Genomic DNA, 13,606 nt, shown 5'->3' on the forward strand with positions numbered 1-13,606 from the left:
AAATTTAAGAATTACATTGCAGATTTTGTTAACAATTGGGTTTCTATTGCTAGTTGTGAAAGGTCTTTCAGGAAGCTGAAATTAATTCTTACATACTTGAGAACTTCAATGACTCAAGAACGACTTAGTAACTTGGCAATACTAAGTATTAAAAAAGGCGTACTTAATACCTTAAATTTTGATGGTTTAATTGATGCATTTGCAGCAGCTAAAGCATGAAAGGTTCATATAATGTAATTATGAATACCAGAATGCTACTTGTAAAAGATCTAGTTAAGTATATGTACAGTTTTGTAAACTAATAAAATTTGTTATTTGTAAACTTAAGTAGTATTTTATAATCCATGTACACCACAAGTGACTGGCTTCTCATATAAAACATAAGTTTCAAAACTAGGAATATAACAAATTTATTCTGCATGCTTGAAAGATTACTCTAGCTGTGTGACTTTGAAGAATACTGGATGACATAAATATCAAAATGGTTTACAAATTATGTAAGTACACCTAGTAGGCTATAGTTCATTAGTTCCAGGTTTACAGTTGTAATATTGTGACTTTATTTTAAGCCTGTGTAAGGTGGTAATTAATTCTTTATGTTATTGTCATTGAGTGGGTAATGAGTCACAAAACAAATAATCAAAACATTTCAGAGGTGGGGGCGCCAAAAGTGTTTTTGCTCCCGGGTGCTGAGAACCCTTGCTACACCACTGAGAAGTTGTGCAGAAATTTGAAGCATATCTGTTAGTAGGCTTTGTTCAGGCTTCTGCAACTACTCATCCAACAGCCATAACATTCTGTGACATTGTAGTAGTTCATAACTTCCATCATGTTTAAAACTGTTTCTGAGTTAAATGTTTTTGTTTGCATAAGTAAATGACAAACAGTAGCATAAGATATTGTTATATATTAGTTTCAAGTGGACCCATTTTGAATGCACACTTTCTTTCTTTCTCTTGCTCAATAAGTTAAAGACTTAAGATCAGTGTTTTATATTAACATTCACAAAATATTTATCAAGTCCAGCACCATAATTTTCTTAAATTTCCTCCTATATGTACAATGAAAATTAAAACTAAACATTCTAAACTAGTAACAAAGGTTCAGATGATGCCAACTAACAATCTCATGGTTTTGTTACCAACTCTATAAACTAAGGCATATTGTTCTCTCTACAAGTCAATGCAGTGAATCAGACATCCAAACATTTATATATTTACTGTTAACAATCTACTATACAAGATGAGCTTTAATCAACGTTGTTTATAAGGAAGTGTATTTACCTGGTCATTCCAAGCTGAAATACAGTACAAAGAATCATCCTCATCCAACAATGGCAATGTCTGACTGAAATAGCTAGAATAACAGGGGTTTATCAAGTTTTGTTGTATAAGCATGAAATTCATAAATAATATATTAATATTAGTTGTTTTAATGTACATATTAAAGTTCTGAGGAAAATAAAATAACTTGTCAACATAAATTAATCTTTATCTTCACAAACGACCTGCATCATTTCAATCATGCTAAATCAGTTAATAACCTAAATGTTAGTATAAGCACCGATTACTGTCAAGATTTTGATTTAAACCTATGTCTTCCAAAATTTTAACCAAACATCATGAGATCTCCTACGAGAGTATTCAATAGCCTGAATATTTACATAAAATGCTATTATATTTCTAAAGTTTATAAAAATTAATCAAATATTGCCAAAGTTACAATAAATAAACTGATGGATCAAATAAGAGGTTAAATTCTTAACTTGTGCAGTTTTTATATAGATAGATACATACATACATATCAGTTCTATATTTGGAAAACTCACAAACATACTCACACACAGTGGTATGCATACAAGACCTACCTGAAAAAATCTGGAGAGACATCCAGGTCTTCTTCTATAACAATACTATACCTGGCTTGCTGCGATAAAACATATATTGAGACTATACATTATTTACTTGACAATACAAAGTTAACTTTCTTTATTCTTAACCAGAATGAAGAAATTAAAAATTTAAGTGAAAAGTACAAATCAGGATTTATTGGAATTTTTGTTTATGTGTAAAATCTAGCAAATGGTAAAAAAAGTACTGGCTCTCAATTGAATTCTTTTATGGATCCTAGATGATTCAGACTTGTCGATTTAAAGTTACACAGTAGTTCATAAATTAAGGAAACTACTGAAGTTCATTTGACAGAGTCTATCTACAGAATACCTGAATTTCTAAATATAATCACTGCCCATTACCACAAATACGTGCTTAAAATAAGGAAGTTTTCATTTTATTAAGCTCAACAGCAGCAATAAAAAAAAAATCAAGAAATACATTTTATCACCAAACAAAACAGTAATGATTAATCCCCCACAAAGAAACACATTTTTTTCATATATTCATCACACAAGATGCTTACTGCAGAATGTTTCATAGATTCAATAGTTGCACTCGAATCACGATATAAACTTAGTTACAGCTCATCATGTATCAAATAACATTACTACTGGGTACAAAATAGTAGGAGATTTATCAAAAACAATACAAGTCTTAGCGATAAAAAGAGTGCCTGGTCAAGACTTTTGTAAATAAACAACTAAATCTTCAAATCAAACTCAAATACACAAAAGCAACATTGTTAATTCCAAAATCACAAAATTATGATAGCAGTAATAATGAATCAGGAAAAAAAAAGAACCAGAAGATAATAAACTTAATTTAAAGATTATTCAAAATAACAATAATGAACACTTTCCAATGAAATAATGTTAAAACAAAAAACAAGTACTTGCAATAATATCTTTTAACAAATAAAATATCTCAAATTTCATAGTTTCACAAATCTCTAACCTAACACTTCTCTCTCGCTCTTTCATCAGTCTAGCTTCAAGTCTCAAGACTTTTTATTGTCTTGCCAGACCACAAGTTTGCATGTCGCACAATTAATTATCTAACATTTGTTTTACATAATTAATCATAAACTTTGTGTCCATACATCACCACTAGGAGAAACCTCATTTTATGTCTTAACATAAAAATGACTTCTTTAATATTTAATGCTCACTAGGAGACAGGTGAGATAGCATTTAAGGCAAATATAAATACAGTTGAACTGAATCATGGGAGAAAAATTAATAAATGATAAATAAAATCATAACTAAATATAAAATAGAAACTGCTACTTCTCAAGCTTACTACTTACTATAATATTTTTCCAATTCAAAACTCAGTAAGTCTAGGCTTAATCAGTATTTAAATAATTCATACTCATTGTCAAACAGTAACAGCATATGATTACACTTTTTGAATAAACTTCTAAGCATGATTAAAAAATTATTCGCCAAATATTAAAACTAGAAAACAACACAATATCTGTTGAATCTTGTAATAAGAAACTAATAATGCTATGAAATGCTACTACACAAGAACTGTTTTTAAGATGATAAAATCTCTCACCATGAATTTATTTGATAAAATTAACTATTCACTTGTCTGTTTTAAAGGGTTATTTTTTCTATCCTTTTATACTATAGGTTTTAAACAAATATATTTTATTCTATAATGTCTTAAACCAGGTAAAGTTACAAACCAAACCTACAGGAAACAGGTTAAAGGTTGCTGTAAGACTAGCTTTGTAATGCTGGGAGATTCGAGCATTTTTGGCTCCAATTGGTGTGTGCTAAAATAAATCAAAATACTTATTTTACATACAGGTTCAATGAGATTATTTTTGCCAGTTTTCATACCTTATGTTGACTTTACTTTCAATTCAATGAACATTAGTGATAAATCTGGTTTATATGTGCTTTTCAGACTTTTCATTTTGTCAGTGAAATTAGTTTTTGTAACATATTTAATTATGAATAACTATACATTTAAAAATAGTACAATATTATTCTTTTCAAATATTAAATTTGTAATTACACATAAAAAAGTTAAAACCAGCACGATAAATGAATATATGAATATGATAGATGATACAGCACTGTTTTTCATTATAAATGTTTTTTTTTTTGCTGGAATAAGATTGTACATTTATTACATATAAAATTGAATGAAATGATAAACAGACTAAACACTATGCAAAGTTGTACCCGAGTTCACCCAGCATTATCACTCACTGATTTTGGGTGAGCATTGTGATGTTTTTAATTATCATTTTCGTCTCAAGTGTTAGCTGTAAGAAAAGATTTTAAACTTGTTGAAATAATTCTAAATGTTTATGTTTAGTATCAAAAGCAAAACATGACTTTGTAAAATTAACACAATTAAAAACATTAATTTTGCCAATACTATAAATATTAAACAAGATCCTTAGTATTGATTTTATGTAATAAACAAATAAAACCTCCAAACATATTACCTGAATTCCTCTTAGACCAAACAACTTTGTTACTTCCAATGGCTCCTAGAAAACAGAAATATCTATGAATCATTTAGCTACAAACGACACATGTCCTGATATAAAGTTTTGTACACAGAAAACAGTAGTGGGAAACTGAAAATAAACAAGCTCCTGCATTTTCTTTTTCAAACTTACTCAGTGATTTCTTGTTAAAACTATCTTACCATTGTTCAAGTGCATAGAAATGAATAATGTGTAATTTTAATGTAGTTTCTACATTAAAAAAAAACACTTTATTTTACAATGTTACTTACTTCAAAGTAGCCATCTATAAAAACTGTAACCATCTTTGGGTTACATCCACGAGCAGACAGTAGAGATCGAAGCATTCTAGGAAAGCAAGATGTCAGATAATTATAACATTTTTCCAAAGGTGAATGAATGTTGGCATGACATCTTTACATATTAAATAAGGGGTTATCCCATCTATTTAAAAAAATATGAATTTTTAATACTTTTATCTATAGTTAAGGACTACTTTTTTAACAATATTTGATGTAAATAGTTATTACTAAATTTCTCGTTAATGAACATATGAATCTAGAATATTTGTATTTTCTCACTTTCCAAATAAAAAAACGTGAACTGTCTACATCATTTAAATTGTGTTTTTTTCTAGTTTAAAAAATCACAAACTACAGGCAACTATGGATCAGATTTGGAGAATTTGTCATTTCAACTTTACAAACTAGAGACAGATTTGAATTATAAATAGTTCTGACTTCAAAGTAACATACATTTCAAAACTGATCAACTAATGAACAGGTAACCTAACTTGATGTTTTGAATTTATCACTTTATTGCCAGGATACACTAAGAATAAAGAGCTAAGTTAATTTGTTGACATAATAGATAATTTTCAAACATCTTGTGGATATTTTCCATGCATAACAGAAACAAATACAAACTAATGAAATTACATACTACGGTCATACCTGTACAAATAATGAGGTCTGTTGCTAGCAACAACTGCAACAGGTACATCATAGACTTTGTTGTCTGGCAACTGAAGGAAAATATATTAGCATCATACATTAAGTATTTGATTCTTAAAATAAAAAATCTCTAGATACAGATAATCCAAGCTTATAACAGTATAACTTATCATAGAGTGAAAATAACTGATTTTATACAAGTACTTTTACATGAAGGTGTGATATACAGGCATATGTTTTCCAACTGCTTTTAGTAATATTGGAATTTTTGAAATTCTTCATTCATCTAGTTCAGTGTTTTCCAAATTGTGTCATGGCAAGTCGTTAGGGGTCTCAAAAGGATTGCCAACTATAATAACCTTTGCTAACCAAATGGATGATGTCTGTACATCACAACCAGTCAATGCTGTGAGAGAACAAGAGACATGAGATGATGCCATTGAACAGGCAAAAAACTGAGGTTATCTGTTAGAATGAAACATTGTTTCTTAGTTCAATTCTCTTTGGTGATCTGCAGGTTCAGTTCCTTTTGGAGTTCAATGTATTTAGCTTTATAGAGATCTATGCTGTGGACCTAATCATGGTCCAGTAGAAATGAAAGTCTTACTGTCTCCACAAATGTGCATGCTGTATTTTCTTTTGTTTAGTTGCAATAAAGATTGTCTGTTGTTTTCTCTAGTCTCATTACTTCACAAATACTAGAAAACTCAGTCAAGTTTTCAAATACAGACTACTTTACAAATTTTCTTGTAGACTCTGCTATTATCAGCAGATCTATCTGATATTTATGCAGAAATCAGTTTTATTTGGAAATAATTTAGAAGTTTAATTTCACAAAAAGTTTAAAAACTGAAAAATGGTTAACTTTCAAAGAAATGTTTAATCTATCAAAAAGGGATTGAAGTCAGTACAATTTCACACAATACTACAATATCCAAAGTGATCATATACAATTTACTGAATGAGAATTAAATTTAATAAATGCTGAGTTAGTGTAATTATAGACACTGACTTAACATTTGATACAAACATAAATTAAACAAATCAAGATTAAAGAAGGTGACTCAGCACACCTCAAGACTTTGTTATAATGTTCAGAGTGACTACAGATACACCAGTTCAAGATTAAGTGACTTTGATCAATATGAATGCAAACACCATAATAATGTTCAAAGTGATTATAGACTTACTGGTTCAGGATTAAAGTTTAAAGGAGCTGGGTCTGTACAGCTACAGACACTACCATAACCTTCAATGTGATTACAGAAAGATCGACGCCTTTCATTTTCTTCTGTCTCAGGCCAACCACACTCACTGTCTAAACAAAATACAACATTAACAATTGTTTATCAAACATAAAAGAAAAGTGCTTATTAAATTCAGTTCTTGTCACCTGCTGAATGTCTGTTTTTTCCTAACATTTCAATGTTACATGTACACACACCAACAATAATAATTTTATGGTAATAGTCTCCATGAATTCAGAATATTTCCTGACTACTCTGAGATGAACAATTTTATTTTCACAATGGAAAAACATTCAACTGTGCACGAATAATGCTGAAATGCATTCATGATTTCCATGCTTATATATTTATATATATACATGCAGTTTTAAAAACAATTTAATAATCACAACGTGTAACAACCAAGGAATTAAGAAATTACTAAAAACTACATATAAATGCCATACTATCTGTAAGGTTAAAAACAAAATACAGAAAACAAAGATAAATAACATGGACAATTCACTTACACACCAAATGTTCAAAAACATCACAAACATACCAAGAAAATTTCACTTTTAGCAACTTACAAACTTACAACAAGTCATGGTAAATGTATGGGATATAGTATGAATCATGATGAATCCAAGGAATACACAAAATGCTAATTAAGATGTGGAGATGGCTGCATTAGGGAAATTTGAAGAGCAGTAAAACCAGAATAATAAAGATGTAAAAAAGAGCATTGCTTCTAATTGTCTTCTTTAAATATGATGAGAATGTAAGAAATGGACATATGTACTGCAATTTACACAATTAAAGTACTCAGTGTGGCCTAAAATTTATATAAACAGATAGCACAACAACATTGTCCACACCCACTTTAAGTTACTGCACTGAAGATAAATTTGCTTCCACCTTGCAGTGCATCAGAGCTAATAAGAAAATTGAATGTTGTGTTTCATAACTGTCCAAAGACACTTCAGTTCCTACAAGCATAGTAGATTTGAACATAAGAGTACATTACACTTCAGTTCCTACAAGCATAATAGATTTGAACACATGAGTACATTACACTTCAGTTCCTACAAACATAATAGATTTGAACACATGAGTACATTACACTGCAGTTCCTACTGTTACGTATCTGCTTGTTTGTTTGCTTCCAGTAGAAATTCTTTCTGAGAATCTTCAGCGATACAAGTCCTTTCTTGATTAAACCAGTTTATTCTTCCTCAATACAAACTTTTAGTACACAGTAGTTCCACAATCAGTACGTTTCTCGTCACTTTAAACTTAACAATTTTTATAATACATGCTATAAATCACAGCAATTCACAATCTCGATAACTTCGCTCTCGTTGAGTGCAAAACACACACTTTACAACTCACTAGCTCGAAACTAACAGAATCATAAATTACACGGAACTCAAAGTAACTACTGCTCTCTCTTCATTAACCCTGCTGGCTTTCTCTGCCAGGCTTATATACTAATGAAGAGGGAATTTCAGACTTCCCTGATCAATCGAGAAACATCACGCACGCTACCAGCAGCGTCACATGACTTCCACTGTCGTAACACTACAAACATAATAAATTTGAACAATAGAGTTATATTTCACTTCCTACAACCATAGTGGAAATGAAGACACAAGCGTGTTACACTTGTGTTTCCACACCCCTGATGGAGATGAAGACATGAGTGCCTCTGATGATAAAACCCAAAGTGAAAGATTATAATATCTTTAGGTTGAATATATCTCCCAAAGGCATGAATGACAAATTCTTTTAAATAATTACCTTCTAAGTAACTGATAATGGTTGATCTATCTGTTACTTGGCTTTCTAAACGGTAACACTTACATCACTTATTTAACTTCTAAGTATGAATTTAGAAGTTATTCTTACTGTTGTAAAATAAGAGTAATAATATCAAGCGCCATAAAAAGTAAACAACAATATTTTATTCTTTCATTGGTTTCATGTATAGATAATGAAACAAGTTTCTTTCTCTCATAAATGTATTTTGAAACTTAACTGTTATACATTTTTTTTGTATTGCTTTCAAACTTGATGGAAAGCATCTGCTAAAGATGGTGCACTGAAATAAGTTTTTTTTTTGTATTTATGAACATATGTTCAACTATGTTTTGCGTGTAACATAACATCCTGCAATTTGTTGTATTTGTAAATAGTGATTTTTAACAGTGTCAGTACAAGCACAGTTGAGGCCCAGGGACAAAAAGGAACCTGTAATCCTTGGATTTTGTAACCCCTCCACTGTTTGCATCTTCTCAGTAACAGTGATCCATTCTAATATAAAGTTAAGAGTCTCATGAAACTTAATAAATATACAAATATCTTAAAATGATTAAAAATGTTCACAAACAAAAATGACCTTTACAATAGTTGAGGCACTACAGAGAAAATACACTAATGGCCACAATTATTGTGCTATGTATGAAGTGACATGGCACAGTTGATGCCAACACCAAATCTAAAGCTTCATAATTTTTTCACAAAAAAATTAAGTTTTATATATAAAATTTAATACTTATCAATGTTACATTCTCAACATGTCCTGCATAAAATGATTATCTATATATATTTTTTTAATATGAATTTTATTTAAAACTAATGAGCAATAGTGTTTTGTCCCATTAAAAACACTGGTCCCAATTTTCAGCAATATTGATAATGAACTCTGATATAGTTGTTAATAAGTAGAACAATAATTAACAATCAAAAGATTCTACAAAAAGTTGAAATACTTCTTTAGAAACAAATACTGCAGGTGCCAAATGTATGAATAAAACTTTAAAAAAAAATCCATATGAATTTATACACAATGTACAAACCTTCAACTAAACTATGATCACTTATTCATTGAAGCTAACTTACTTTCTGCAGGAACTAATGGCACTTCCACACGAAGGAAAACTGGGGCTCCCCAAGTGTTGAACTCTGGACTTTTACTGTATGATTCTCCATACATTTTTCCTAGAACACAACACCACATATTGTACTTATACACATACAGAGCTGGGTGATTTGTGGTTATTTGCTAATTGACCAATAGCCCCATTAATCAATTACATTCAATTGATTAGTACATTATTACTATTTTATAAGAAACATTATTCATCTAACCATTACCCAATACAGAACATTGTTCATCTAACCATTAACCAATACCAAACATTACCATCTAACAATTATTCAAAACCAATCATTGTTTATCTAACCATTAGCCAATGCCAAACATTATTCATCTAACCATTAGCCAATACAGAACATTGTTCATCTAACCATTAGCCAATACCAAACATTACCATCTAACAATTATTCAAAACCAATCATTGTTCATCTAACCATTAGCCAATACCAAACATTACCATCTAACAATTATTTAAAACCAATCATTGTTTATCTAACCATTAGCCAATGCCAAACATTATTTATCTAACCATTAGCCAATACCAAACATTACCATCTAACAATTATTCAAAACCAAACATTATTTATCTAACCATTAAGCCAATGTCAAACATTATTTATCTAACCATTAGCCAATACCAAACTATATTACTTTTATAAGAAACATTATTCATCTAACCATTAGCCAATACCAAACAACACAAACAACAACAAAAAAGTTGGCAGTAGATCCTGCCAGCCAGGTCCCTTTGATCAATTCAGAAAGGAAAATACAAACAATCAATATTTTGTGTCAGCAGCTCAAAATGAAAAAAGTTGGTTTGGGGTACTGCCAGCCAGTTGCCTTCATTCTAGTCAGAAGTTCAAAATTAGTAACAGTGACAGATAGCCTTAGTAGTATTTCCATAACAGAAAAATGAGGCAAGCAAGTTTAATAGCCATGGGAATTGAGTCCCAGACCCTTGAATCACCAAAGCTGAAGTAAAACAAACAACAATTTATACGGCTAACATTGAACAGAACATAGATAACCCATTATGTAGCTTTGTGTTTAACAATAAACAAATATAATAGTAATATTTTGGTTACTTGAATAACTGGAATAATAAAAAATAGTAACAATCTGAAACCCTAATTTCAATTAGTTCATTGTTTTCATAACAGTCTATTTAATTATAATTCAAATCAATCAATTGTTGGAATAATCAAAAACAATAATAATTGAAAATGTTAATTTTGATTAGTTGATTATTTTTGTGACAATCATTATAATTTGAATTTTGATTAATCAATTGTTGGAAGAATATAAAACATTAATAATTAAATATACTACTTTTGATTAATTGTAATTTCAAATAATTGATATAATCACTGCTATGGGTGATTTTTGCATTAAAATTGGAATAAACTATAATGGAAATTTATCATATTAAGTAATTACTACTGCTATTCATTGTCTGCTTTGGGATTTCTTACCATTCCAGCACACAGGGCCTGCTATTCATTGTCTGCTTTGGGATTTCTTACCATTCCACCACACAGGGCCAGATTAGGCCCAAATATTATTTGGGAATAATAATGTTGATAATAGTAATAGCTATATCGGCTGGAATTCTTTACAGTAGGTGTCTGTGACTTGTTGGCAATAAATGTCAAAAATAAACAGATAGCACACAATCCACTTGTTTTAAAAGGATATATTCAAAACAAGTCAAACATATCGTAAAAAAAAATCGTTACACTGTTGGTTATCACAGCTGCATCCAGGACTTTAAATAATTGTTTCTTTTTCATCAAAGATAACAGACAGGTTCAATTAATTTACAACACACTTTGAAAAGACAAATTATTCTCCTCTACTCTGCTATCACAATATAATTAGGGGTAGATTCACTTACTTTACCCTGTGGGTTTCAACAGTTGTATACAGAGCTTTAAATAATTCTCTTTTATGTCAAAAGTCCACACAGGCTGATTCAGTTACTTTGGAACCCAATTGACAAGATGAATTATTCTTCTACACTCGGTTTATTACAATACAATCTGCAATTAAAGTTGCCACTATACATTCTTTATCGCTAAACTTATAAACACAGTCTAGATCTGTATCTCTCACTAACTTTGTCTTACTTTCATTTACTTCCTTTCCTTTCACTAACTTCACTTCTTCTTGCACTCTCTTTCTGCAGGTATTTATGACACATGCCAGAACAACCTAGAAGTATCTAGCCCTCTAGTAACAACAATATTAAACATAATAAGAAAAACTTAGAAGCTTTGAGTAATATGACGTCAACAATATTACAAAAACCTAGTACAACAATTAAACTACATACACACCATACACTCGTATGGAGTTACCTAAAGAATCTTGTCCTAACTATTTTTCTTAAAATAATTAATTTTTAACACCTTTGTTATAAAAACTAAATAATCATTAAATATTAAATCACTAAATAAACAAAATAATAAATCTTAAGCTGAACAGTCTTGTATATTCAATAATTTTAATCACATTTGTTATACCTAACTTACAAAAATTTTATTTTGGAAACAATTCTGAAAATATTTCTAACAATGAATCTTTAATCACATTTTGATTATATACAATAATCTCAATATTAAATTTAAAACTAACAACTGAATTACACTGCAATAGATGAATAATTAATATATCCTTAAACAAACATAAAAACTGGGATAACAAGAAGATGATGATGCTCTTGAACTGTACACTTCCTCAACATTGCTCTTATACACTTCAAAGGAAGCATGTGTACAGTGGAAGACAGTAAAAGTACAGGTCTGAGTACCATTTTCAATATGATGATATCTGTATGCTTATATATATATGGTGTGAATGTTTTTATTCCTGAAATGTGAAATTCTTTCCAGCCCTAATCAGATCAATTTTCATTTATATTTATAATATTTCTCCTTGTTATCTTGTAATTATACCTCTTCCACCTACAAAGTACTGTTTTCATCTTCAACTATGGATAAACAGTTTATAATTCATAAGTAAGGTTTTCAATATAAAAATAGGTTTAAATGCCCACAAAGTGCCCACTTCAATCATCCCTGTATATATATAACGTTTTGTTATACACACACACTATATATATATATAATTACCTTACATTTACTTGATAATTAAAAAACAAACATCAAATTAAAAGATCACTATTAGTTAACTAAACTTATGATTTTCAGACAGAAATGCTTTATTATGATAAACTAAAAAAGCAGCATCAAATCTTGGCATTTACTATTTGTAAAAAATATTTAAACAAAATACCTCCTTTCTGGGTTACCATAGCCCACATATCTCGCCAACCAATCACCTGTGACTTCTTACTCCCAAGCTTCTTCAGTAAGTCTCTTGCAGGTTGTTTCATGTGGAATGTTCCCTCATCCTAGCACAGAAAGCAATATAAACTATAATAAAGTACTTACCTTACACATACAGTAATGGAAGTGATTATGGAAAAACACATAACAGTTACAAACAATGAGTAATAACAACTAGATGGTAAATTTATTAATGATACAAAGTGACATTACCATAGAAAACAGAAAAGTTAGTACATTGCATTAGTGTTTTGTATATCAGCCCTTTTCTTTACAGAACATACACCTTACTTTCATGCTCCATATGATATCAATATACAATCATGAAATATCATTTAAAATGTCCTGTATTACCCCTCAAATCTCAGTCATGCTGTTTGGTGATGTTTTAAACTTCTTAATTTTTACACAAGCCCATGCAGCCTCAAGAATACTGTTACGACAGCGGAAGTCACACGACGCTGGGAGCATGTGCACTGGAGTTTCTAGAAGGATCATGAATTTTCCTGGCAACTCTAGTTTTTTCGAGGTGCACTGTTTTTTAGTATATAAGCCTGGCAAGAAAAACCAGTGCAATTGAAGGGCATAGATAGATATGCAGATATATTGGAGAGATAGATAGAGTGAAGAGATAGATAATTGAGTCAAACGAACAGTAGACACCGTAAGTAAAGTGTGTGAATCACTGTGATTTGTAGTGTGTGTTATAAAGGTTGTTAAGTTTAAAGTGACTGTAGAAATTCTGTGTATTAC

General features: G+C 30.1%; 1 protein-coding gene across 2 annotated transcripts in view; it reads right to left on the reverse strand.

Annotated features, from left to right (window-relative positions):
- The window catches only part of LOC106457859 (protein O-linked-mannose beta-1,2-N-acetylglucosaminyltransferase 1-like), a 37,769-nt gene that overhangs the window by 7,828 nt on the left and 16,335 nt on the right, over nt 1–13,606 (reverse strand). For both annotated transcript variants that reach the window (XM_022383906.1, XM_022383907.1), the window contains exons 7-15: nt 12,801–12,918; nt 9,467–9,565; nt 6,530–6,657; nt 5,340–5,410; nt 4,659–4,734; nt 4,363–4,407; nt 3,598–3,678; nt 1,868–1,926; nt 1,284–1,356 (exon numbers count right to left, since the gene is read on the reverse strand). In XM_022383906.1, the coding sequence (XP_022239614.1) occupies nt 1,284–1,356; nt 1,868–1,926; nt 3,598–3,678; nt 4,363–4,407; nt 4,659–4,734; nt 5,340–5,410; nt 6,530–6,657; nt 9,467–9,565; nt 12,801–12,918 (750 nt within the window). The remainder of the gene's footprint in view (nt 1–1,283; nt 1,357–1,867; nt 1,927–3,597; nt 3,679–4,362; nt 4,408–4,658; nt 4,735–5,339; nt 5,411–6,529; nt 6,658–9,466; nt 9,566–12,800; nt 12,919–13,606) is intronic.

The sequence above is a fragment of the Limulus polyphemus genome, unplaced genomic scaffold (assembly GCF_000517525.1).
Source record: "Limulus polyphemus unplaced genomic scaffold, Limulus_polyphemus-2.1.2 Scaffold382, whole genome shotgun sequence".
Taxonomy (NCBI): Eukaryota; Metazoa; Arthropoda; class Merostomata; order Xiphosura; family Limulidae; genus Limulus; species Limulus polyphemus.